General features: G+C 51.1%; 14 protein-coding genes across 14 annotated transcripts; 8 read left to right on the plus strand and 6 right to left on the minus strand.

Annotated features, from left to right (window-relative positions):
* Window positions 1–30: 30 nt before the first annotated feature.
* ASPSYDRAFT_205917 (uncharacterized protein) lies at window positions 31–801 on the minus strand. The gene has a single exon (XM_040843893.1). The coding sequence runs from the start codon at window positions 793–795 to the stop codon at window positions 100–102; it is 696 nt and encodes a 231-aa protein (XP_040700773.1). The 5' UTR covers window positions 796–801; the 3' UTR covers window positions 31–99.
* A 385-nt stretch (window positions 802–1,186) lies between these two features.
* On the plus strand, window positions 1,187–3,385 carry ASPSYDRAFT_70075 (TolB family protein). Its single transcript, XM_040850496.1, has one exon. The coding sequence runs from the start codon at window positions 1,203–1,205 to the stop codon at window positions 3,306–3,308; it is 2,106 nt and encodes a 701-aa protein (XP_040700774.1). The 5' UTR covers window positions 1,187–1,202; the 3' UTR covers window positions 3,309–3,385.
* Window positions 3,386–3,560: 175 nt separating this feature from the next.
* On the plus strand, window positions 3,561–4,707 carry ASPSYDRAFT_91274 (uncharacterized protein; the record flags this gene model as incomplete). Its single annotated transcript, XM_040852459.1, has 3 exons — window positions 3,561–4,018; window positions 4,093–4,438; window positions 4,519–4,707. The coding sequence occupies 3 exons, from the start codon at window positions 3,561–3,563 to the stop codon at window positions 4,705–4,707; spliced, it is 993 nt and encodes a 330-aa protein (XP_040700775.1).
* A 274-nt stretch (window positions 4,708–4,981) lies between these two features.
* On the minus strand, window positions 4,982–5,892 carry ASPSYDRAFT_1180868 (MBL fold metallo-hydrolase; the record flags this gene model as incomplete). The annotated part of the gene is made up of 1 exon (XM_040840364.1): window positions 4,982–5,892. The coding sequence occupies one exon, from the start codon at window positions 5,890–5,892 to the stop codon at window positions 5,092–5,094; it is 801 nt and encodes a 266-aa protein (XP_040700776.1). The 3' UTR covers window positions 4,982–5,091.
* Window positions 5,893–6,594: 702 nt separating this feature from the next.
* On the plus strand, window positions 6,595–8,922 carry ASPSYDRAFT_70077 (uncharacterized protein). The gene is made up of 7 exons (XM_040850497.1): window positions 6,595–6,681; window positions 6,734–7,152; window positions 7,207–7,227; window positions 7,279–7,450; window positions 7,517–8,185; window positions 8,260–8,490; window positions 8,572–8,922. Exons 1-7 carry the CDS (start codon window positions 6,607–6,609, stop codon window positions 8,740–8,742), a joined length of 1,758 nt encoding a protein of 585 aa, XP_040700777.1. The 5' UTR covers window positions 6,595–6,606; the 3' UTR covers window positions 8,743–8,922.
* On the minus strand, window positions 8,794–11,036 carry ASPSYDRAFT_181182 (MFS transporter). The gene is made up of 2 exons (XM_040843502.1): window positions 9,714–11,036; window positions 8,794–9,654 (listed from the first exon to the last, which is right to left on the minus strand). Exons 1-2 carry the CDS (start codon window positions 10,583–10,585, stop codon window positions 8,985–8,987), a joined length of 1,542 nt encoding a protein of 513 aa, XP_040700778.1. The 5' UTR covers window positions 10,586–11,036; the 3' UTR covers window positions 8,794–8,984.
* On the plus strand, window positions 10,770–12,339 carry ASPSYDRAFT_47242 (Zn(II)2Cys6 transcription factor). Its single transcript, XM_040847398.1, has 3 exons — window positions 10,770–10,955; window positions 11,012–11,462; window positions 11,519–12,339. Exons 1-3 carry the CDS (start codon window positions 10,792–10,794, stop codon window positions 12,092–12,094), a joined length of 1,191 nt encoding a protein of 396 aa, XP_040700779.1. The 5' UTR covers window positions 10,770–10,791; the 3' UTR covers window positions 12,095–12,339.
* Window positions 12,290–12,829, plus strand: ASPSYDRAFT_47243 (uncharacterized protein). Its single transcript, XM_040847399.1, has one exon. The coding sequence runs from the start codon at window positions 12,512–12,514 to the stop codon at window positions 12,674–12,676; it is 165 nt and encodes a 54-aa protein (XP_040700780.1). The 5' UTR covers window positions 12,290–12,511; the 3' UTR covers window positions 12,677–12,829.
* A 413-nt stretch (window positions 12,830–13,242) lies between these two features.
* On the plus strand, window positions 13,243–15,318 carry ASPSYDRAFT_205931 (putative MFS transporter). The gene is made up of 8 exons (XM_040843894.1): window positions 13,243–13,496; window positions 13,550–13,661; window positions 13,720–13,937; window positions 13,986–14,030; window positions 14,080–14,422; window positions 14,471–14,533; window positions 14,587–14,791; window positions 14,865–15,318. The coding sequence occupies exons 1-8, from the start codon at window positions 13,308–13,310 to the stop codon at window positions 15,214–15,216; spliced, it is 1,527 nt and encodes a 508-aa protein (XP_040700781.1). The 5' UTR covers window positions 13,243–13,307; the 3' UTR covers window positions 15,217–15,318.
* Window positions 15,283–15,789, minus strand: ASPSYDRAFT_91280 (Rieske (2Fe-2S) protein; the record flags this gene model as incomplete). Its single annotated transcript, XM_040852460.1, has 2 exons — window positions 15,283–15,519; window positions 15,571–15,789. The coding sequence occupies 2 exons, from the start codon at window positions 15,787–15,789 to the stop codon at window positions 15,283–15,285; spliced, it is 456 nt and encodes a 151-aa protein (XP_040700782.1).
* Window positions 15,790–16,627: 838 nt separating this feature from the next.
* ASPSYDRAFT_91281 (uncharacterized protein) lies at window positions 16,628–17,959 on the minus strand (the record flags this gene model as incomplete). Its single annotated transcript, XM_040852462.1, has 2 exons — window positions 16,628–17,488; window positions 17,561–17,959. 2 exons carry the CDS (start codon window positions 17,957–17,959, stop codon window positions 16,628–16,630), a joined length of 1,260 nt encoding a protein of 419 aa, XP_040700783.1.
* Window positions 17,960–18,396: 437 nt separating this feature from the next.
* On the minus strand, window positions 18,397–21,090 carry ASPSYDRAFT_59409 (uncharacterized protein; the record flags this gene model as incomplete). The annotated part of the gene is made up of 5 exons (XM_040849693.1): window positions 18,397–19,342; window positions 19,413–19,809; window positions 19,872–20,393; window positions 20,454–20,928; window positions 20,986–21,090. The coding sequence occupies 5 exons, from the start codon at window positions 21,088–21,090 to the stop codon at window positions 18,397–18,399; spliced, it is 2,445 nt and encodes an 814-aa protein (XP_040700784.1).
* A 333-nt stretch (window positions 21,091–21,423) lies between these two features.
* Window positions 21,424–22,501, plus strand: ASPSYDRAFT_33125 (uncharacterized protein; the record flags this gene model as incomplete). The annotated part of the gene is made up of 3 exons (XM_040845053.1): window positions 21,424–21,567; window positions 21,628–21,959; window positions 22,009–22,501. The coding sequence occupies 3 exons, from the start codon at window positions 21,424–21,426 to the stop codon at window positions 22,499–22,501; spliced, it is 969 nt and encodes a 322-aa protein (XP_040700785.1).
* Window positions 22,502–22,962: 461 nt separating this feature from the next.
* On the plus strand, window positions 22,963–24,761 carry ASPSYDRAFT_155068 (uncharacterized protein; the record flags this gene model as incomplete). Its single annotated transcript, XM_040842423.1, has 5 exons — window positions 22,963–23,246; window positions 23,302–23,529; window positions 23,590–23,663; window positions 23,713–24,137; window positions 24,213–24,761. The coding sequence occupies 5 exons, from the start codon at window positions 22,963–22,965 to the stop codon at window positions 24,759–24,761; spliced, it is 1,560 nt and encodes a 519-aa protein (XP_040700786.1).
* Between the last annotated feature and the right edge of the window lie 172 nt (window positions 24,762–24,933).

Consider the following 24,933-nt stretch of genomic DNA (forward strand, 5'->3'; position numbering starts at 1 on the left):
TTAGAATTGGAACCTTTCCGGCTGACAGATCCGTGTATGAATCAATCAAACCCGTTCCATAAGTTCTATTCTAAATAAACGTCCTGTTACCCATCAACGTCAAGCCAAGACCGTAACATTGCTCGACTCCGTACAATTAACCAGCACATTAATCGGCGGGAACGTCCCACCGGGCATAAAAGCCTGGCTGCTGTAATTATAAGTCGGACTCAGCATCATAATCTGTCCCACCGTCGTCCCAAACTCCTCGGCAAGGTCCTTGTACACCCCCGCCTTAAACTGATACGGCTTCAGCACACACTGACTCGGTTGGCAGAGGGGCACCTTGACGAAGCGGCCGGGGTCTAGCTCGTCTGTTGCAGAAACAGACTGGTCGCCCAGCGCATGCGAGGTTAATGACTCGGTGGATATGTTCAGCCGCTGCGCGATGCGCTCGTATGTGTCTCCGTTGACGGTGTAGTAGAGCCGCGGGCCGCCGTCGATGCAGGTGCGGGTTCTGTTTGTTGTTTCAGAGAGCAGGCAGGTCTCATTGTCTGGGGTGCATGTCTCCGGCGGGATCAGGAGCTGTTGGCCCACGTTCGGGACGATTGTGACGTCGGCCATGAGGTTTTGGCGGCCGATGTCGCAGACGCCGCGGTTGGTGGCTGTTGCAACGTCGAAGACTGTTGTGCCCGGTTTTGTTATTGGGTAGAGATAGGTGGTGGTGTTGAGGGTGCTTGGATTGCATGACGAGGCGGTTGCGAGGGTGGAGGCGAACGCAAAGAGGCCTGAGACGATGGTGCCCATGGACTTCATCTTGGCGGTTGGTAGACTCGTCTGATCTGGACTCTGAGTGGGCGAGGATAGCCAAATATATAAGGTAAAGCAGCTAAATTAGAACGCAGATCCCCCGTCTCGTTATCTCCGAGTCTTCGCAGATTGACCGAGTTAGGGCTCGCAAACTGCCCCCGTTCTCGGGTATATGCCCCGTTCTCTTACATGCCGCGTCTCGGAATACCCGCGGCGATCATGATGCACGTCTTTTGCACGTCTTTTGCCTTTTCTGCAACGGCCTGGCAGCACCAATTGAGCATCTACGTCTCATCTTGCGTAGGCTAATGACGACTCCTGGCTAGATGCCGACATAGCCGGCTTGAACATTACAAAGCGAGGCACCTCATTCCTCAATTTTTTTTTTTTTCTCCTCAACTGCATAACCCAAAATGTTGTCATTGTTTTCTGCACCCTTCCTAGTATGCGCCATTGGCCTGCTCAGTCTGGCGCGGGCGACATGTCCTTACGCTCAGCGGGCGTCCATGGGCGACAAAGCACTAAGGCAATTCTCCCAGGGCAAAGACGGCGTAATGCTAATGAATCGCATTGCGCCGGGGACGTCCAGACTCTACATTTCAGACCTCGATGGGAGCAACGAAGCATCACTCCTCTCTGAGCCCGTTTTCGAATACCATGCTAGCTTCTCCCCAGACGGGCAATGGGTTCTCTTCACAAGCGAGCGCAATGGCGATGGGAACTCGGACATCTACCGCATCCGAACAAACGGGTCAGATCTTCAGCCCCTCGTGGCAACCCCTGCAATTGAGGATTCCGTTGTGCTGTCGCCGAACGGTAGTCTAGCCGCCTATGTCTCGACAGAGGGCATGGTTGCAAACATCTGGGTGCTTGATCTGGCCTCGGGGAGACGCTGGAACCTGACAGACACACCGGCCGTCGCCGCGACGACAAACGCAAGTCTACCGCATGGCTATTTCCGGCCTGCTTGGTCGCCCGATGGTCAGTGGATTGCGTTTTCGTCAGATCGCAATACCCAGTGGTTGGGCCATGGCTGGGATACTTTCTTCGGGCTCAGCGGATGGGAACATACCCAGGAGCTGTCGATCTTTGCTATCCGGCCGGATGGGTCTGGTTTCCGTCAGGTAGCTACCAAGGAAGGGTATGCTCTTGGCTCACCCAGCTGGTCTCCAAATGGCAAGCGTGTGGTTTTTTATGAAATGAGTCGCGAAACCACCTGGGAAGCACACAGTTCATTTGACCTCGCGACTGCAAACTCAACCATTGTCTCCGTTGATTTCGAGACTGGCGCCAATCGGGTTGTCGAGGTTGATGGCCCAGGCGTCAAGGTCTTCCCGCAGTATCTGTCTGACACTGAAATTGGGTATCTGCTCAAAGGGGGCACCAGTGAAGGGATATACACTACTGGCGGCCTCTACTACAATACCTCCTCGGCCATGGCCCGCTCCCCGGCATGGTCGCCCGATGCCAAGAAAGTTGTCTACGAGAAAACGGCCTGGAACGTTCGTCCACAGGGTAAGCTGCTCTATAGCTGGGACAGTCGATGGGAGTACCGTTTCACAGACGTGTTCCCCACCAGCTCGCGCCAGGGCAATATTGCAGTCACCCAAAAGCAGCTCGGCGACTCCTCTATCATCAGCATGAACGCAACAGGGCAGTCCTCCGAGAACCTTTTTGACCCCGTCGCGAGGGGCATCCTGAGCCAGTCCGTCGTGGACAAGGGTACAGGAGGTGCCTTTCAGCCCTCATGGTCCTCAGACGGGAACTGGATAACATTCGGCGTCGGATACTGGTTCCAAGGCCGGGGCTCCAACGGCGGCTGGATCGTAAGATCCAAGGCTGACGGGACAAACGCCCAGAATCTGACAGAAAGCGCACTCACCCTGACCAATACAACCCTCAACACGGGCTTCCCCAGCTTCTCGCCCGACGGCAACAAAATTGTATTCAGAGTCTGGGGTCTGGATTCGGAAAACGGCAACAAATCCCAGCTCGGCCTCCGCATTCTCGACCTTTTTTCTTCTTCCGGTACGACGCAGAACGGCTCTCACCCCGTTATTACCACACTTACAAATGCATGGGACACGCTTCCGTCCTTCTCGCCCGACGGGTCGAAGATTGTCTTCACGCGCAGAACTACCCCGACGAACTATGACATCTGCACTATTCGTCCAGACGGTTCAGACCTCCGGGTCCTCACCAGCAGTAACGCGAACGATGCGCATGCCGTGTGGTCTCAGGATGGCCGGATCATCTACTCCACGGGCGAATACGGCTTCCAGTACGAGTGCGCGCTCTACGACAATACGTTCCAGCCGTACGGGCAGATCAATATCATGGATGCTGACGGGCGCAATAAGCGGGCGCTGACGATTCTCTGTGGGAGGACTCTATGCCGCTGTATGTTGGAGGCGAGGATCTTTGAGACTTTGTATATACATCCTTGGACGCGAAAACCGTGGTCAAGTCCCACCGCCCGTAGAAATGCAGCTTCACGAAGGATCGGTTGTTGCTCCTAGTTTTATATTCTGCAGTCATCACGAGTCTATCGATATAGGACAGTTTTTTTCATTGGTAACCAAGAATTAAATCTCTTCACACCACCAACCAAACCCAAAATTAGGGTTAATCATCCAGATGAAGCTCATATGATATTACCCCTGGTCTCTTCGTAGAGGTTTTCTCCTTTCTCTTCCTCTCTCCCATCTCACAATTCTTCCTTTAACTACTGTGACCGCGTTTTCTGTGAACCGGTTCCGTTGATAACCAAGATGACCGGTGCCATTCGCAACAGGCTGCACCGCCTCTGGGCTACTCTTGATCCGAGGATGAAGAAACATCTTGAAAGCGATGATGTTGTACCGCCGAGATTCTTTACAGATAATAACATTACTCTAGACCTCGCTACCTTTTTACCATCAGACACTGCAGCAGACAACCTGAACAAGAAACCGCCCTTTCTTTTCCTCATACGCCCTGAAAGCATCGTTACCGCGCACCCAATCATTTTAGATGACGAGTACTTTTACCCGGGCGTATCCGGTGTTCGTGATGATGATCCCTCGCCTGCGACACAGGTGAGGATGATTCTGCAGGAAGAGAGTAAGGCCTTTCACCGCGGCACATCTCTCGCCCATTATATTGTCGAGTGGGCAATGCGTGGGTACCCTCGTGTCCTCCCAGCTGGGACCCCGAATCTTGCTACTTTCTGCGGCATTCGCAGCGTTTGGTATGTTATATGTATTCCTTCCAACATGCGACCTTACTTTTCACAGCTCCCCTCTGACGCGTAGCGCACTCTAGCTCACCACATCCGTTGAACACGGAAACACGCGGGTTCGAGAGGTCTAGCGGACGCGATACTATCGAATGGGAGGCGCGTATCTATGAGTACGGCCAAAGGTCTAATGGGCGTCCTGTCTATCCTCACCTGATTTTACTAGGCGTGCAGTCATGCGATGGCCATACAAACTCCATAAGTCTCGGCGAGCTTACAACCATTGTCACGGCCATGCGCTGCCGAGCGTTTCAGCCTGCTGCATTTAACTCAGAAGCTATATTGGTTGGTGATGTAGAGCAGTCGGATGACGGCAACCCGATGCCAGATCACGAAGACAAACTAGCGTTTCCGCATGAAACGAGGTTTCCGGTATGCAACCTACCTGTTTCTCTCTCTCTACAAGCTATAGCGCACGCATGTTTGCTAACTGACTCGTCTGGCCGGACTAGGTTTTGATGGTCTCCGTCGTCGGGCCCCAGCATGTCAGAGTTATTTATGCCTGCATGGATGGCTTGACACTTTCGATCAAAACATCTGTATGCAGGGATATTGGAACGGACGAGGAGACGGTGATGCGTTACATTGCCGGCATTATTCTCAGTTCTCCGTTGGTGGAGATTGCCAGTGCTACTAGGTAATATTGCTTGCTCGTCTAAGTGGAAGTTCAATCATGGGAAAGACCTACAGCCCGTTTGACCAGCATTGACACTGTGGATCATCGCACATCCATGACTTCCTTCTTTTGTCTTAACAGAATCCGAGCCTATTCTTATGGAACCGCATCAGTAACCAGCCGTAGGACTTGATAAGCGTCGTCCCTATTTCCCACTATACCAAGCAACGAATACAAAAATAAACATCGCCGTTACGCATCATCTAGGTGAATGGACCTGTAGTTGTAATCAGAGAATTGACCAGTTCGCGGCCCTTGTAGTTGTATTCAGAATTCTTCACTAATGCCTGCAAAACTTTTTCTTCGTAGCAAGACTATAAACAGCCCAGCCTCGTAAACACAACAAGAATTAAAGAACAGAAACAGCCTCACCCCCCTTCAGCCAACACACCTTATCACTGATTCCCTCCTCCTCAAACGCCTGCTTCAACTCCTCTCCAAACTGCGTAAAGTGGCCCCACGACTCATAGTGCATCGGAACAAGCACATCAGCCTTCAAAGCCCGGAACAGCCTCGCCCCGTCCTTGCCACCCATGGTAATCTGCATCTTCGGACTATTCTCGACCTCCAGCGAGGTCGGCGCATGCGCATTGCCCAAGTTCATCACGGCCGCGCGCACATGGTACCGATCCGCAATGGCCTCCAGTTCCTCAATGTACACCGTATCCCCCGTGAAGTAGATCGCGTTGGGGAGCCCGTCGCGGCCAGTACCGAAACCTTCACCGGTAACAATGAACCCGGTGCATTCATTCCCTGGGACATGCTTGGTTGGTGTTGCGATGATCTTGAATTTCCGGCCGCCGATGGTATGCTCGAGTTCGGTCCAGGGTTCCATGCCGTGGACGGCTGGGCGGGGAGAAAGGTTTCTTGCGCCGTCTGGGGTGGTGTAGACGCGGCGGCCGTCCAGGAGTTGCCGGCCGAGATCGTCGAGGTTGTCTGGGTGGTCTTCGTGGCTGAGCAGGACGGCGTCGATAATGGGGAGTTGGTCCAGGCGGAGGGCAGGGTCGTCGGTGACCTTGAGGACTACGGAGCCAATGTCCCATGAGGTGCCGGCGGGAGAGAAGAAGGGGTCGGTCAAAAAGTTGACCCCGTTGATTTCGAGGATGGCAGTGGCGGTGCCGATGTGGGTGACGTTGAGAGTGGGAGACATAGTTAGTATACAAGGAAAAGTAGTGAAGCTGGTTGATTTGGAGGGCTTGGACAAACCAACGTGCAGTTCCCGGTACTTATAGACTTGGACTGAACCAGAACTTACAAATAATATCCAGAGTCTTTATAAATCTGAGAAATCTTTGATAAAGTCGTTAATAATTTCTAGAACGTTGTTCGGTATCCCTCCTCGGCATCCCTCCGGAGCATCCCACTGGATGATTACGACACGATGAGCCAGCCGTCTACCATGGTTAAGCCTTTATAGCTTATAATGCACTTAGAGCCTTGTATTTCCTCGAACTGATTGTAAATTTAATAGTCTAAAATATGCAAATAGAGCTGCGTAAAAAGAGTCTCGCGCTAGGCGACCGTAAATTGGCGTTCATTTGTTAGGACTCTAATCATCAAACACCAAGTGTCTGAAATGAAATGAAATCGGTTGCTCAACGCTCATAGCTCCTCGCCGATAGAAAGCGTGGGTGTACGAATACGATGGGAGCAAAAAGCCGGAGATCTTCGCTATGCTGGATTGCCGAATGGGGAATCCAAGAACGAATACGGTCGGATGAACCAGGCAGACAGATTCTCAAGGAAACTATGAACAAAATCAAGTATAATTAGCAAATCCAGGGACAGTTATAAATATGCGGGTTTGTCCGCATTTTACTGAAGAAAAAACCCCATTCCAACAGAGTGGTGGGTGCGGTTCATCATGCAACTCTATAAACTTGTGGCTTTCTCTATTCTAGCAGAAGCGGCATTGGCAACCCCATCGCATTGCAAATGCGTGAGCTACATCTTTTATACCCCAGTCATACTCAGTGCTCACAATCTTCTAGACCCCAAATGATTCATGTTGGCCATCTCCTCCAGAATGGAGTTCCCTGAATGCTACCGTCTCCGGCCGTCTGATCCGCACCATTCCCGCCGGCTCAGTCTGCTATCCTTCCGAGCCAAATTACGATGCCCAAGCTTGCAGTGCTGTCCGTGGTAATTGGACCACCTGGCCCTGGCACTCAGGTAGCCCCGTCAGCACTGGTAATCCCAAGTGGGATGATGCGTGCACCCCTATCTATCCCAATGGGACCAGCGTCACCGGCAACGTCGACGCTGGAAAGGAGGGCTGCTCGATTGGAAATTATCCACCATATGTGGTCAATGTGACGGATATAAAACACGTTCAAGCAGCGGTGGAGTTTGCCAAAAAGTGGGATTTGCGGTTGAACGTTAAGAACACAGGTCATAGTGGTGGACGAAGGTATGTTGAATCTAGCCCTTGTCAAACAGCTGGTTACTTACTTTCAACTTATAGCATTGCGTATGGGAGCTTGTCGTAAGTAACAGACCCTGAAGATTACGGGGATACCTATCTCACTTGTCGCAGAATCTGGACTCATCACATGAAGAGTTTCCAATTCCACAATGAATTCATCGCAGAATCATGCCGGAAGAAGGAGCGTACCATGGCTGCGACTATAGGTGCCGGGATTCAAGACGGAGAATTATATGACAACCTGGCAAAGCACGATGCAATGGCTGTTGGAGGCGAAAACTTGGTTTGTGCCCTGCCCTGCCCATCCAGTCATTACCCAGTCATTGAGTATCATGACTAACCGTCGCAGGATGTTGGAGTTGTCGGATGGGCCACTGGCGGCGGACACGGCCTCGCAACCGGCTCATACGGCATGGGAGCGGAGAGTATCATCGAAGCTACCATCGTAACTCTGGACGGAAGGGTCCTCAAAGCGAATGCCTGCCAGAATCAAGATCTTTTCTGGGCCATCCGTGGCGGAGGCGGCGGCACGTTTGGTATCATCACCAGTCTAACCGTGAAAGCCCACGAAATGCCATCTGTGACAGTTTCCTCCGTCGAAGTGGCCGCTAGGAACTCCACTCCAGCCAAGACCTGGTACAGGCTCGTGGCGCAGATGCATACACACTTTCCCAAACTCCAGGACGCAGGAATGCATGGATATTACACCATGTCTGGGTCAGACAGGACCATGATCCTGGCTCTCCTACAGTATAACGTGCCTAACGCAACAAGCTCAAAGAAGCTTCTTGAACCGTTACAGGAGCTGTTAAATGCGGCTAACTCATCCGTCACCCATACTGTTACTACTCTATGGGTGCCGGAGTGGTATACGCTGAACCAGCTTCTTCCCACGTCTGGTAACGTGGGCTCTACGCGCGGAACTCGGGCATCGAGATTAATTCCTCGTCGCGCGCTAGTGAACGTTGATCTGCTCGCTCAGGTGCTAGAGACAGCGGCATCGCCCAATAATGTGACTGTGCGTAATCCCCATTCCCGTTGTCATGTTCTTCTCCTACGGTTCTGCGTTCTAACGTGATAATTTGCGATAAGAATGGCATCTCAAACCCCTCCATTTCGGGAACTATGACCATCAGTCGAAAGAGCGTCGACAATGCTCTTAACCCGGCATGGAGAGAAGCAGCTGTTCACTTCATCACGAGTCAATCCTGGGATGACACCGTCTCCGAAGAGGCAGCAAACCAGGCAATTGAAGACATGACCTTTCGAAGAGGATATGCATTGCGACAGCTTGCCCCGGACTCAGGAGCTTATTTCAACGAAGTGCGTTCGATGTACCTCCATCTGCCGAGTGATATTTTTTTTTTTTTTGCTTGCTTGTTTCCATTCGCTAACCGCTAAAAGGCTAACGAGCACGAGCCCAACTGGCAGTGGTCTCTGTTTGGGGACAATTACCCCCGTCTTCACGCAATTAAACAAAAGTATGATCCTGATCATATGCTCTGGTGCAATCATTGTGTTGGCAGCGAAGCTTGGACTCTTGAAGATAACGGCTCCTTGTGTCGGGCCTTCTAACGTCTTCGATCCGGAATGTGTCGGAGGAAAATCATGGATGATGGTTTGTCTCATTTCTGCCCTTCTTATTTGTATTATACAGTGGATCATTATTCCAACCCATACTTTAGGACTTCTTCTGGAACCTCCGGACAGGATCTACAAGTCTCCCCTTTCAATTCTCACACAAAGTATTCTTATCCGCAAATTCAGCACACGTACATGTATATGTAAACCCAGACGCAAGTAGGTAACAGCTCTACCTATCTATCCCCCAAGAACGGCCTCTCCTGTGCTCGCATCCTCTCCATCCCCTGAATCATAGGACTAGCCTTCCGAATCCTATGCCCATAGAAATAGAAAACAACCGGAATCGAAATACAAACGGCCTCAACAACTCCCAGCAGCGTACTTGCCCAGCGTAGTCCCAGCGCCGCATACATTGACGGCCCAGCAAGCGGGAGACAAGCGCCCACAACACTACGGGCGAACATATTCCCCGCCAGCGCAGACGCCGTGTATATCCCATACGACCGCGCCATGTAGCTATTGGCATAGATAAAGACACAGGCATTCCCAGCGCCAAACGGGAGACCAGCCAGCATCGGCACAATCCAGTGTACATTCGGTGTGCAGGTCCATGCGAACCAGAGCTGTCCGACGGCAAGCAGAATCGCGCCAAGGGTAACAATGCTGGCCATTGCCTCGGGTGGTACTTGGCCGGTCTCGGGATCTTTGCGGTGGCTGTTGATTACTTTGCGGAGAAGAGGCTCGCTGGCGATCGTGACGAGTACGCCGACTCCGATGCCGATGAAGGAGAGACCCCCGATCCCAGGGGACCAGCCTCGTTGGGCTTGAAAGGCGATAGGGTATGCGACAAAGCAGAGGTATAGGACGCCGTAGACAATTGCGACGTAGGTGTCCCAGAATATACTACAATAGGCCAGCATTAGCAGGGCTTACAAGAGGGCGCTGGGAATAGGGATACATACCATATTGGTTCGGTGACCAGCATGATGAGCGGCCGGCTGAGACCGACTCTTAGACGCACTTTCAGTGTCTCTCCACCATCGTATCGAGTCCACCATTTTGGGTTTCCTGTTTCCTTCCGGAGTTTCGCTGCGCGGTGTCGGAGGATCACTGGGGCATATGTTTCCTTGATGAGGCACATGAGGAGGAAAATCGCACCACCCAGAATCAAGACTATCCAGTTCGTCCATCTCCAGCCCAGATACTCGAACACAAAGCCACCAATAATAGGCCCATACACAGGGCCGTTTGCCGGTCCGATAGACCAAACACCAAACGCCGCCGCGCGATGCTTATCGGAGATGATATCGTTCACTGAAGCCGGGGAATTGCCCATGACTGTACTAGCAAACAAGCCTCCAAAGAACCTGCTGATCAGGATCGCCTCTATGTTGGGTGCCAGTGCGCTTGGAAGGACCAGGAGGAGGAAGATGCCCATGGACACCAGGTAGACCGGTCGTCGGCCGAAGACTTCGCTGAGGGGGGCGGAGACAAAGGTACCCATGGCCATACCGAGGAGATAGGTAAAGACACCTAGGAGGCCGACGATTTTTGAGATGTGGAATTCCTCCTGCAGGCCTGGGATTCCGGAGGTATAGACGGTGCTGTAGAGACTGACCACGGTCGCCCCTAGGCTTATCGTCACAATACTGAGACCCTTGTACCATAATGGCCATAGGCGCGGGTTTTCAGCGTCGTCTGGCGTCCAGTAGACTTCATAATCTGGCGGATTCTGGATACTGGGGAGTTGGGAAATGGCGGGTTCGACTGGCTCTGTGTAGCCTTCTGCTCCGGTCGTATAGCTTCGAGTCAGCCCGGGGTCGTGGACAGACATGGTCTTGGAAAGTTGGACAAATTACAACAGACCACGCACCGAATTTGCTGGAATTTAAAGAGATGGAAAAACAGCCCTGATCTGTATAGTTCGCGCAGGCGGGAGAGTCCGGTGGGATGCCGGTGTTACTAACGTGCAGTCTTCATCCCGCTTGCCACTCGGCCTCCCTCCTCAACCTCTCTACATCCCTCTTGGATTATTGCAAAATGCCTCCACGCTCAGAGAGTTCCGCTGCTCATCCCTTTCAGTGCAGTCATCCAGGATGCAGTGCAGCCTACCAACGCAAAGAACACCTGAACCGGCACATGGCCCATCACAATCAAGCGGCCCGCTCTTCCTGTCCTTACTGCGATAGCACCCTGGCTAGAAGGTTTGTACGACGACGAAGACTGATGGAAATAATCACAAAGACTAACTCTCATCCAGCGATCTTCTCCGCCGCCATATAAAGAACTACCACCCGGAAAAGCAGGCCCCGCCATCTCGCGCCCAAAAGGCCTGCAGCGCCTGCCATGCTCGAAAGGAACGATGCGATGGCGGATACCCATGTACTCGTTGTCAGCGACGGGGAGTTACCTGCTCGCATGCGCGCCTGGAGACTGCCTGTGAGAGTCAAGCAAATTTCAGCGCAGACCTGACAGCGTCAGTGCCTAGCTCTTCGCGTTGGATCGCCCAGGACTTTATCGATATTTACTTCGAAGAGTTTCACCCCGTTTGGCCCTTCCTCTTTCGGGCCACATTCAAGCCCTCGGAGGAGCCTTGTGTGCTGCTGCAGTCAATGGCCATGATAGGGCTTTGGATAAAGGGTGACCAGGCGGCGAGGGATACGGCCATGACCTTTCACAATAAATTGCTTTCTGCGATTCATGATCAGAGGGTTTGTCATTAAACATAACGCGTTGAAGTAAACTTGTTGATGGTCTTATACTCCAGTCTCAATGGTATATGCCGGAAACACTGAGCCCCGACAAGCACACGCCCTGGCCCGTACCGACCTACCAGAGTATTCTTCTCCAACTTATATTTGCTCTTCTTGTAGCGCAGCAAGAGAGCACTCTCGATATTAATTTTCGCTTTCAGCTCCCAGATGCCAAATACGAACTGCTCACTTCCCTCGTGGAAACCTGCCGGCGGCTCGGCTTGTTCAACTACCCAAATATGCTCTCTAGATTCAATGCCTCCGCCCCAATAGCGCTTGTCTGGGTTAGTGTCGAGGAGATAAAGCGATTTGGCCTAGCATTATACAAATTGTGTCGTCTGTGTACTCGCATCGGTTCAGACAAAGGTGGCAGCTGTGGTTTGAGGAGAGAGCTTCTCAACCTGGCAGATTTGGACTTTTGCATGCCAGACAGCGACGAATTATGGAACGCTCCACCAGGAACTGGCACTGAATGGTTCCGAAGTACTGCCTTGCAGCAGAGCTGTAGAGATAATCGGGACCCAAACGGGTGGATATCGCAGACGTCGGCGAAGTTGCATGATGACCATGTCCTGCTTGACTGGATATAACTATACAGAGTAACATATATATTAAACATGTCTCAATGGTGGAGATTAAAGAGGGTTGTCTTTACTGGTGTGCGTGTGGACGGTCACATACCTGGTATAGATCACAGCGACTGCAAGGGGAAGCAAGCAAGGTCAAGGCGCCAGAGTGATAAAACCCAGATAGCCTTTTTTGTATTCTTCCCACCGTTTGACAATTATCAAATACTCTCATTATGAAAATCGAGCTAATTTCCTGTATCACCAAATGTCGCCTGCCTCATCGAGGCCGCAGAGGCAGCCTTCATACCCGACCAAAACCAAGCAGCCAGCCAACTCCACCCAGAGGATGGATTTATTGCGGAGCCACTTGAAACTGGTGTGGTTGCTATCATAAAGGCGTCCTTTACATGGAAACTAAACCACGTCGCCGGGTTCGCAATGGACGGCCCAGTCACGGACCAAGATATCGACACCATCGAGCGACTGTTCAGGGGAATCGATCTACCACCGTATATCAACCTCTGTCCGTTTTCGCACCCCACTGTGAACAGTCACCATTGGCTGGCCTGTGAAACTGCGAACTTCGTTGGCGGCCTTGGATGATATTGTGCCCGAAATTTATTTTCACCGGTGCGATGTCATCTGGATATACCGTAGTCTTTTCCGCGACCTCTTTCTAAATGGCCTGACTTACGGAACAGGCGAAACCACTGACCACTCCCGTTAATCATTGCTTTTCTCAACCGGTACCCCCACTAAGCACTTGTGTCGCCAGCCGTGAGCCTCCATTAAGACCGGTAACTGGTACCGCCGCACTATTTAGGTTCTCGTCCCAGCCTTAAACGGACTAGAGTCCATGTCTTTCCACGTGTCTTCGGCTTTTGAATTTCCAGGGTTCCACAACGTACTGAGACATACCAAAGGCTCCAGCAGCAGAACAGGGCACGCGCTAACCGTAGCGTCTTCTGTCCCGGTATTCGGAGCTGTAGACCTCGGATGGGGCGATGCCATTCGTAGAAACGGACTGGTGGGTCTTTTTAGATTCTCGGTGACTTCCCGATCTTATCAATCAGTGGACACGGCCAATTAAACCATCTCCGCGCGACCCACCCCATTTTGGGATCTTATCTGATTGAATTTTCTCTGCCAAGTTCGCATTTAAATAACAGTGTCTTCCTGTTTCGTTTCCACCTTCTCTTTCCATTACTCACTATTATTTCCGTTTATTTAAAACATGGAACTGGATAAGTCAGCCCTGGAAACCGCGGAGCCTGCGGTCTCGTCTCAGGATGAGAACATCGATGGGAAGCGTCCGCCCCCACTACTGGCGAAACTTGTTGCGGTGCTGCTCATATCGTGCATCAGCTTTGGTTCACACTGGAGCTCAGGAGTTACGGGTGCCATGAAGAGTACCATCAAGAAGGTACGTCGCGGAACTCGTAGAGGGGCAATACTCTGTACTGACGTGATAACCAGCAAATGGATGTCTCGAATACGCAATTCTCTCTTCTGGAAGCAAGTGAAGACTTCATGGCGACCGTGCTCTTATTGGGTAGTGGCATTATCACGGATCGTGTGGGCGGTGCAGGTTTGTCAGCTTGCTATCATACAATTTTCACTGAGGAACTAATTGTGTGCTTGTGTAGAAATGATCGTCTACGGAAATGTTGTATATACAATTGGCTCTATCCTCGTTGCGGCAGCAACAACGGTGCGCTCGTTCAACTTCATGATCGGGGGCCGTGTCGTTCTAGCGCTTGGCGATATCGCTACCCAAGTTGCACAGTATAAGATGTTTTCATCGTGGTTTCCGCCCAGCAATGGATTCGCGTCTACCCTTGGCTTTGAGTTGGCAATTGGCAAAGTAAACAATCTCATTGCATCTCGTTAGAATTATGTTGACAGAGTACAGATTGGTGGTTTCGTGGGCAAATCCACTGCAAATGTCATTGCCAAGGTACACTAAAGTAAGCAATTATCATTGACTTGAATACTGACAGAGATAGAACACCGGAAACTTCGCCTGGGTCTTCTGGACCTCCGTCTTTATGAACCTGTTTACAAACGCTGCAACTGTCACATTCTGGTGCTTTACGCGCTACTGTAACAAGCACTACAGCGGGCGACGAGACGCAGCAACCAAGGAAGTCCTGACAGAGAAGAACAAGAAATTCGACTTCCGCAAGATATTCCAGCTGCCGTGGATGTTCTGGGCTGTTCTAGCCTTTTCCCTGTTCCAGACAAGTACTGCCCTTGTTTTCAGCCAGAATGCAACGGAGCTGGCTGAAAAACGCTTTGATGTTGATTCAATCACGGCTGGGTGGTATAGTTCTCTGTCTCAATATGCAGGTAGGTCTGATACCTAAGGGATTACGGTCTATAAGCTAACTTCCAAAGGTTTCTTCTTGGTCCCATGTATCGGAGTCTTCATTGATGTGCTCGGGAATCGCGCCAGTCTGTGTAAGTTAGCCTGTCTACCACGAAATTGTGAAAAATTATCTAACAATCGATAGTATCTGCATGTGGAATCGGTATATTCCTGAGTATGGTCCTGGTCAACTTCGCCAACACAAAAGCCGGAACCGCCGCATCGTTTGCCGTCTTCGCCATTGCCTCAACATTCGGCCCGACGACTATCATTGACAGTATCCGGACAACAATATGGCACCAGTCGGTGTTTGGATCCGCCTACGCTCTCAAGGTCACGATGAACAACGCGTACGTTCGCCATAATCCCCAATTAAGGACCCATCAGAATCCCGTAAAGTACAAGCACTAACTCATGCAACAGAATGAACATCATAGTCCGCATCATAACTGGCGCCCTCCAAGATGCCGACAACGACTCCTACGACCGCGTTGTCCGAGTTTATCTCTTCCTTGCGGCGGCATCAGTTGCTATCGGGCTGGCGATACTAATCGGCTCTCTGACGACAGATAGTCTTGCGCCGCTGCAATGGACGAGAAAACAACGGCTAACGATAGGGCCAGAACATATTTCCAAGATCCGTGAGTGGCACCTGGCCACTTCCTATGCTCGTAGTAAGGTTATTTCAATTTGCTGCTTTGCGGCACTAATGCTTTTGACCGTTGGTGGGTGGGTGGCGTACATCTGGGGTGCGGTCATGGGGAATAACTCGTAGTTTGGATTACTGCTTCCATGGACAGGGGATGCAGCGTATATAATTCGTATTCATTATTAAAACGTTTCATTGTCTTTTAACCCACACTTCCTTATCATCTCCCGCAACGCTCTCATCACTCGATATCAAAGGATCCCGCAGCTCGATGTCCCACAGATTAAGTTTCAAGTGGTGGCCGCGGTCTGCCTTGCCAGTAGTGAGGTCAAAGCTCCAACCATGTCTAAAACACTTAATGCCGGGTCCAAAGTCCTCGACGTCAATAATTGTGCCTTGCTTAAGTGGGAACGCTGAGTGCGGACATCGCTAGACAAAAGCTCAGTTTCCCAGAACTTGAGAAATAGCGATAGCACTTACATTATCAACGGCATGTACAGATCCCTTATACTTGAACACGAGCACTTGCTCATCTAGATTAGACACTCGGTTCGTCTTTGGTTTGTCCGGCTGTGTCGGTTTGGGAATACCAAGAGTCTTGCACCCAGGTAGGACTCGGCAACCCTTTTCATCCTGGCTGATATCTGGAAACGAAGACTCGAGGCCAACAAAGTGCCATTCCTCGGCTTGGACACCCATACTGTTCCATATTTGTGTGAAGCCTTGAGTTGCAGGGCGATCCGGTATTAATATCCCGGATCGGCAAATGCTTCGATAACCGTGCCGATCGACTCGGAAATATCATCCCATGTGTAGATAAACTTAGTCCAGCAACTTAATTAGACGTTGCACGAATAACCTAACCTTCCTACCATAAATCTGGGTTATCGCACAAAATATACTGTGTTGTCTGCATCGGTCTCTAACCTCATTCTATTTATACCGCTGCACATTCACGTACAATCAACCCTCTCTATATACTCTCAATACTCAAACCTGAGTCCGATACGCTTATGGGGGCATGAAATCTTTTCAATACAAAAGTCTTCCAAGTCTTCGGACATCCTTGGCGGTTGAAGCAGACGTCGCCCGGAGGACTGGCATAAGAGCGGTAAAATATGCTCGTCGGCAACAACCCATCTCGTCAATGTTCAAAACATACACAGCTGAAAGTGTCGCTGATCTACAATTCGATCTGGCCGAACAGGCCAGATGATGAGTCAGCGATTGAGTGGCATAGCTGGCCGCTGCGACAAGTGTGGTGGAGATAATGCTTTATACGTCGCACCTTCCTTGCTTGGAGGCTCATCGCAGTTTCCATCTGTGTTATTGTGGTTTAGGGCAGGAGCTACCGTTGCGATAGTAGGGCGGGTCTGTTCGCGCTTGCCGCTTACGGGTATTTGGCCAGAGACATAGCTCGGATAATATTATAGCACTGGAAGTCGTAAAAGGGGGTGCATCCTACGTAGTTTGTAGAGGTAGATCGATGTTCCATGAAATGGCTAATATAAATGGCGAGTTTCTTCATGTCTAGTAGCTATATTCCATCCTCCTGCACGTAGTACCTGACCTTCCCCTCAAATAGTCGTCTCGCAGTCCTCGAGACCGCACAGCTAGCCACGCCTCCATGCTCCTCCATCGCGATATCTACTTTGATAGTCCCTTTACTATGTTCGATCAATACCTCGCGATCCAGCCCAAACTCGTGCTTCCTGTCCTCTGGAGGCGGCGACTGCTCTGGGGTCGGTGGAGAGATCCCGTTCACTGTGGCTCCCATGGTGGAGAGAGCCGCAACAATTGTGCTAGGGTAACTTAGCGCAACAGCGACTGTCACCGCCCCTGTGAGCTGTAGACTGGGATGCGGTAGACCCATTGAGTATGCCTGTATCCGGACATCTGGTCTCCCGGAATCCTGGGTGAAGGACGGAGGGTACACGAGTGCGGCCTTGGGCGTACCACGGGTTCTACCGGCAGTCTCTATATCTGTTGCTAATCCCATAGCCACTGCGCCGGCGCGACGGATGGACTCCACGAGTGCATTCCGACTAGCATCGGATGGGATTGTTGCGAGGAGCGCCGTTTGTATGGACGTTGTATCGATGAGGACGAAAGGGTTGGCAGAGTCTATAAGAGTCACGCGAACATCAAAGGGTTCTTCATTGGGCATGAGTGAACTCGGCTGTACGCGGAGTATTTGCTGTTGCTGGTTCCCAGAAGGGAACAGCTGGCCCGTCATGCTGCCGACGGGCTTGACGAATTTACACTTGACCTCGCTTCCTGGTGTGTTGACACCGGGGATTATAAAGTTGCCATCTTCTTCGTAGTCTCCTGTGTCATCTAGCGCAACAGTTTCAATCACTATTCGATCTGTATTGGTGTTGTAGATTCTGACGTCCATCTATATCGGAAAGGTCTGTATTAACCATCTCACGCTTCCTTTTCCGATCTCTGGTTTAAAGTCTAGCCATACCTTGGTCTGCCCTTGTAGGGGTTTTACAAGGCCTTCCTGGAGGGCAAATGGTGCCACCCCTGCTGTCATGTTCCCGCAAGTACCGGTGAGATCTATTGACTCTTTGCCAACAGCAACTTGAACAAAGGTCCAATCAACATCAGCGTCCAATCTCTTGGAGCGACGGACCACAGCAACTTTGGATGTTGTTGAACTGCCTCCCCCAACCCCGTCTATCTGTCGGGGGTCGTTCCCTCGAGACCCGAGAGCAGAGACCAGGTGAGGTGCCCAATCGGCCTCTCTTTCTGGAAGATCTTCTCGATGCAGGAATAACCCTTTCGATGTGCCTGCACGCATGAGGACGCACGGGAGGGCATGGCGCGTAAGCCGCCGCGTCTTGGTGACCAGTTCAGTGGCCATTTTGCAAAAGGTAGGTGGAATGGATTTGCATGTGCTGAGCTGCTCGAAAGTAGTAAAGGAACAATTTACTCTAGCAATGTTATGAGTCCTCCTTTATTTCGGGATCAGACTTATCTAGAAACCCGCGGCAGCAACTAAGTGCCATGTCAATGCCGTAGCATAAAGTGGGACCACGGGAAGGATTCATTTGGAGACAGCAGTATCCCCGTCAGTACTACAAGACAGTTCCAGTTAGTAGCATCCATATGACCATGAAACGGCAAATGAGGCCGTTGACGCGCAGATTCATGTTGCGGGAAGTACTATAATCTGGGGCCCACATCCGGCGGGAGTGTTCCCGCGGGAGGAAACGGGTAAATAGGTACCGGTAATCGGGGGTCTTGTCGACGCACGACGGACATATTACCATTTCTTCCACGGCGATTAGAGGATTCTACTCAACACTCCGTAAACGGGAAGCTATCCATAGATGAACCGTTGAACCCAAACAGTGGATCGTCTAGCAAGACGGACTCGTAACTTGTTGGCCGCGCGCCACGCTGCTGCTGGTATGTCCTGGCAGCTGTCTCTGACTGGGGTCCGTTAGGGCCCTCTATACCCGGGCGGAAAGGGACCTGGTTTTCAAAGGCAAGGACATTATTGATTGGCACTGGTGGCGGAGGGTTCCCTTGCTGCGGCGGTAACCATGGGGTCCTCGAAAGCTGGACGGGAATTCCGTCAGGGTCGTAGTCCGCTAGTCTAGCTCCGCGGTCACTGTTCTCTTGTAGAAAGCTTTGGATAATTCCGTCTATATCTACCCAATCTGACCCAGGAGACGGAACCAGCGGGTTGTGAGTTATGGTGTTGGCAGGTTCCGTCATATTCCCGATAGGTGCGTCGTTGTTGGCTTCGTCAGCAGCGCCCGTCTGGTAGTCTCTGTTCACATGGACAAAGGCATTCGACTGCGGATCTCTCTCTGACATCCTTATAGGCGGGTGCATTTCCAGAGCTTCGAGTGAGACATTATCGATAACAACCCCAAGTTTCTTCATAAGGCTATGCACAATCTTGGCGGCCTTCCTGACAGCCGAGTTCGTCTCCTGGTTTTCTTCAAACACGGCAAGACAGGTCGCAAGATTTGAATGTGCTGTTGAATCATTTCTACGTCTAGCTGCTATTCTGGTGAGGATTGTGGCAGCGACATAAGTCGCATATGATATCAGGTAAGGTGCACGTCGGATAGAGAATGCACGATGGTAGGCACGCAGCAGATTACTGATATTCGATGCGGCCGAGGCACACTTCATAAAGGAAACCACCGAGATCGACGGTGAAGTGCTGTATAGATGACCGTCCGCCACAAATGGACGGTGTAGCAGAATGACGAGCGAATTATGCATAGCACTGGGCGGAGTTCTGTCAGCACTACTGCCAGTGCTGGAATATCCTTCTGGAAGGCTTTGGGCAGACTTACTGTAGACTAGATACATGAGGTGGTGGGAAGGCCACACTGTGAGCTTTCACCGGGTCAAACCGTAGATGCTCCGGTAATGATTCCTGCCACTGATCCAGTTTGAGCTGTAGCTCGTCCAGCATACTTGCCAGCTCAGACGGGCTCGGATTAGAGCTGCGCTCGGTGTATATGCAACTTAGAATGTCACTCATGGTGAGCGAGAGTTTGCATAGGAATGTGAACGTAGATGTGCTATATGCGGGCATTCCAGGGTAATCTGAGGCAGAGGTTGAATATGCAAATGGCTGCCAGTGCTCCAATTCCTCGTAGGTATCTAGGAACTTGATAGGTACAAGAGCATCTGTCTCCTTGAGACTGACTGGGCGACCTTGATAAAGGCTCTGGACCTTGTCCACAACTATTCCCCGTTGGTTAGCAACGCCTAAACGAGGACGCGTACAGTTATTAATATCTTCTTACCAAATGCTGCCCAAAAGACTCGCCTCCGGATTTCCAGGTCCTCATCCGAGAACCGACGTGTACTTGTCAAATCGACATGCATTCCCATGTCAATTAACATCCGGAACGCCAAGCCAGAATATAGCCATGCGGCACTCCTTTCGTCCCCAAGGGCAAAGAGTGAGTTTGTCATTACAAGTAATGCTTGGATCGTTGTGATATCACTACGGTCCAGTGCTCCACCTAGGAGTTCGCGGACTCGTTCACGATACTTCCAACCGGCGGTCCGGACGTCATTAGGATCCTTGCGGACTTCCAACCTGGGACTGAATTTCGCAGCTCCAAAGTAGATAGCGTTGAGAAGTAGCTTTGAAAAGTAAGGGCCGTTACAAGCCATATCCCGCATGAATGCCGGTCGGTAGGTTATGAGAAATGAATGATGTTGGCGATTCCAGTGGAGCGACAACAGATGCATCCCCAGATCTGGATCAACGCCATCGAAATCGAGTTTTCCAAGGCGGAAGTTTAATTCCTCCATCTGGCCTATTGAGGCAGTTTCAGCATGATATTCAGCATTACAATGAAGATGAAAGGGCCACATACGTTGCTTTGCTGCTTCGGCAACAAGACCCCGTTCTACCCAGTCATCTGCCATCCGAGGGCGATCATCCGCCGCAATCGGCCGGTCCTGTGCCTGGTCCTCAAACAATGCGCTGGTGCGGCCGTGGTAGCTGGATACCCCGTTCGCTGAAACCAAGATGCGAGCAACTCCAGCTTCAGACTGCTCCGGCGCGCTGCCCCGGTCCATGCCTCCATTGGAAAGGCTATCCAAGCCAACTGCTTTGTCCGTCCCCGTAAGTCGTCCCTCGCGACCATCGCTTCCAGGCGACGGGTGCGGATGAGATCCTCGACCCTTGTCGATGTCCGAGACGCTCCCACCCATGGTTCTGCGGTGCCTGGAGCGTTCATGACGGTCACGGCCAGCCTCTCGAAGCCTCTCAGCAACCGGCTCATAAACACAATCCTGTGCATATGTCCTGCAATTGATACATACAGGCCGTTCATTGTTGCATTTGATCTGTCACCCCTCAACCATATTAGCACTGGTGCAGTAGACATGTCGATCAGTACGCACCTTTCTTCTACGGCAGAACGAACATGCCTCCGGGGCACGCCTCCGACGGGAGCGCACAGGTGTCGTTGGGCTGACAGCAGATTTGCTGCCGTGAGCAGCCTCCATAATCTCAAAGTGGATGCAAATGCAGGTGAAGGTGCAACGGAGATGCAGACGGGAGTGGAGTTGGTGCTGTTAACTCCGCGTCACGTGCACGGGAGTCGGCTGTCGGCAACCACATCGAGATCCCGCGGGAACAACTCCGGCTCCCCTCGGCCATGGTCGATCAACAACACTGTCGCGATGCTTTCAACTCATCAAAGTCCTGGGAAACCAGAGCATATCCCATCTAAATCTGTACTATTGGATATTTACAGTTTTTGTTTCCGCGATCTACTACACGACTTCATAAGCTAGTCTATTATTCAGCAATTGTCTTTCTTGCGCACCCTATTCGCAATGGCCACCACATCTGGAGCCCAGATGCAGTCTACAGTCCCTACCCCGAAGCAAGAGCCGCAAATCCCCAAGAAGAAAACAATTCCGCCTGGTGTGTCATTAGCTGCAGGTGCTGTGGCTGGTGCCGTCGAAGCTACCGCCACTGTGCGTTCTGCTCTACCACCCCTTTCTTGCTAACCCAACTAACCCAATTTCTTGACACAGTACCCCTTTGAGTTTGCAAAAACGCGAGCTCAATTAAGTCAGAAAATTGCTAGCGGAGTCTCAATCCCCGTATCAAAGAATCCTCTGGCTGTGATACTGCAAACGGCGCGTCAGGACGGGGTTCGAGCCATATATACAGGTTGCTCAACTTTGATTCTGGGCACCGCTTTCAAGGCTGGCGTTCGTTTCTTATCATTTGACACCATAAGAAATCTCCTTGCGGACTCAAATGGAGCATTGTCCCCAGCGCGAGGCATCCTCGCTGGCATGGTCGCGGGTGTGGTGGAGAGCGTAGTCGCGGTTACTCCCACAGAACGGATCAAGACTGCTCTGTACGTATCATTCCTTTGAAAGCTCCTCGTATACTAATTGAAAATACAGTATCGATGACGCTAGATCATCGGCCTCCCGTCGTTATAATGGCGGATTCCACGCGCTCCGAACCATCATGGCGGAGTCTGGCGTCAAGGAGGTCTATCGTGGCCTTGTGTCTACGACAATGAAACAGGCTGCCACATCATCAACACGCATGGGCACGTACAACATTATCAAGGAGATTGTTGCCTCGCGTACCAACATTAAGGATACAAAAAATCCAGCACTGACGTTCGGAATGGGGGCCACTGCGGGTGTCATTACGGTATACGTGACCCAGCCGTTCGATACCATCAAGACGCGCGCCCAGGGCGCCAAAGGTGCTTCGACAATGGAAGCGCTGCGCGATGTGTTGAAAGACGGAGGCGTGCGAGCCTTCTGGAGGGGAAGCTCTATGCGACTCGGCCGGTTGATCCTCAGCGGAGGAATAGTGTTCACGGTCTATGAGAACGTCGCCGCCCTTCTGATGGCCGCGAGGACCCGAAGTCAGGCTCAGTGATTATAGAATCAAGTCGGATTTACCTTACAGTACATAATTTAGAGTGATAAATTATACACCATTAACTCTGTCCTGCTGTCCCGTCCATTGCGCACGGATACTACAACAAAATGCCTCTGTTGTCATGCCCAGCGTTTGCCAAGGATCCCCGCCATGGCGCCTCTACTACAAACTACCGTCACTAATTGCCTTGGAAGCTCGCTACTGGATGCTCAGTTTTTTTTTCTCCCGTCTTGGACACTACAGCAAACTTTGTATATTCCTAGTCCCGCGGGATCAACTAAACTTGACGTCTGGGGCCCCCGCAAACCCCAGCTTTGCTATGGCATATCCCCAGACTTCTCCAACATTATCGCATATATAAGGACCAACATCACCCTAGATATCTATGGAAATTTATTCAAACATAGCTTGATTCTTTCTTTAAGTGACCCTTGGACGAGCACAATTTTCTCTTCATCATGTCCCCATCACATCCTTCGCTTTCGTCTGGCATAGAGGTTCAAGAACAACGTAACCCAGACACGGACACCAAAGGGCAATTCGAGGGACATATTGAAGATGTCTCAGAATTCCACAAGCCACAGCCCCCTGAGGGTATCTATATCTCTCCCGAAGAGATACAGGCGCAGTTCGATCTATTGCGCGACCTCAGCCCAGACCAGATGATAGCGCTCAATAATCGTGTTCTGAAGAAGATAGACTGGCACACAATGCCCTGCGTCACATTGATGTTCCTGATGAAGTATGTTCTTCTATCAGACGTGAGCATGGTCCCAAGTAACTAACCACGCTTCTAGTTATCTTGATCGTATTAACGTCTCCAATGCGCGTCTAGCAGGACTGCAAAGCGACTTGCATATGAGTGATACTATCTGGAATGCAGGGATATCAACCTTCTATGTCGGCTATCTTATTGGTCAACTTCCCGGGAATTTACTTATGGCTAAATCGAATCCACGCTGGTTTCTTCCCGCCGTGATGCTTGTGTGGAGCGCCGGGACCATTTGCATGCCGGCCATGACCAAGTGAGTATTGCCAACTCCTACTCTTATTCAATTGGTATAGACCTAACTCTCTATACGCAGCGGTGTGGGCTTCTGCATAGTTCGATTCTTCATTGGTCTGGCCGAGGCACCCTTTTTCCCAGGCCTCACCCTACGTAAGCATAACAGACTCTTTGTCTGGCATTTTCTAAGCTAACAGCGCAGTAACTTCTTCCTGGTACACCAAAGAAGAGTCACCTATTCGAATGGCAATATGGCACGCCGGAAATACCATTTCCAATATCGTATCGGGTTTCCTAGCCGCCGGTATCCTCGAAAATATGGATGGTGTTAGCGGCTTGCACGCTTGGCAATGGTTCTTCCTAATCGAGGGTATAGCATCTATTATTGTTGCACTCGGTTCTTTTATTTTCCTGCCTTCATGGCCACATAATACTCGCTTTCTGTCGCAGGAAGAAAGGCAAATGGCTGAGTACCGTGTGCTTCTGTCCAACGGCGGACGTGACGAAACCCTTGGGGGAACATGGGATGGATTGAGGGATGCAGTCAAGGATCCGTTTACCTGGTTTTTCTGCCTCATGCACTTTGCGCTGGTTACTGCGCAGAGCTTTAAAGATTTTCTCCCGTCGGTAAGTATGCCTGTCATAGACTTTATATATCCAACACGTTTTCATCATGAAGATCAATGCTGACAAGTCAACCAGATAATAAAAACGTTTGGATTCGACACAATGACCACATACCTTGTTCAAGCTCCTCCATATGCCATTGCCTACGTCTTCGCTTGCGCTGTAGCCTGGTCTTGCGGCAGGCTCCAAGAATCTACCTGGCACATTGTCATACCGATCATAATCTCTGCCGCGGGCTGCAGCATCCTCATCAGCACCCTCAATGTCGGAGCGCGGTATTTTGGAATCATCCTGCTAATCAGCGGTACGTACAGCGGACTCAATCTACAACTGTCCTGGGAAACAACAGTGGTTCCTTCGCCTCGAGCAAAAAAGGCCGCTCTGATTGCCATTGCCAACTGTATCAGTCAGTCAAGCCACTGGTTCAGCCCCTACTTTTACCCAACAAGCCAGGAACCATTCTATCGTATGGGTGGCGGGTTGGTACTAATGGGGTGTGCGCTTGTGGCACTCTCTGTCTTTGCGGTCAATTGGCGAGGCAGGAGACTCAACAAGAGATTAGATGAGACTGAGGGGTGGTCGCCCCAATCGGGCAACGAGAGGGGGTGGAGATACAAACTATAAAACGCATTCTCAATCGTTATTTGGAAGGAGAAGGAAGGAGCATCAGATACTTGTGTCCGTTGCGCTTGTATTTTCCAGTGTGTTCTACTGAACCAGTTAGGCAGGAACAAATCTACTCAGGTCCATTGCACCGGCCCTTAGGGAAAGGACATTATACCCAAGTTAGGACGGC

The sequence above is a fragment of the Aspergillus sydowii genome, assembly GCF_001890705.1.
Source record: "Aspergillus sydowii CBS 593.65 unplaced genomic scaffold ASPSYscaffold_8, whole genome shotgun sequence".
Classification (NCBI taxonomy): domain Eukaryota; kingdom Fungi; phylum Ascomycota; class Eurotiomycetes; order Eurotiales; family Aspergillaceae; genus Aspergillus; species Aspergillus sydowii.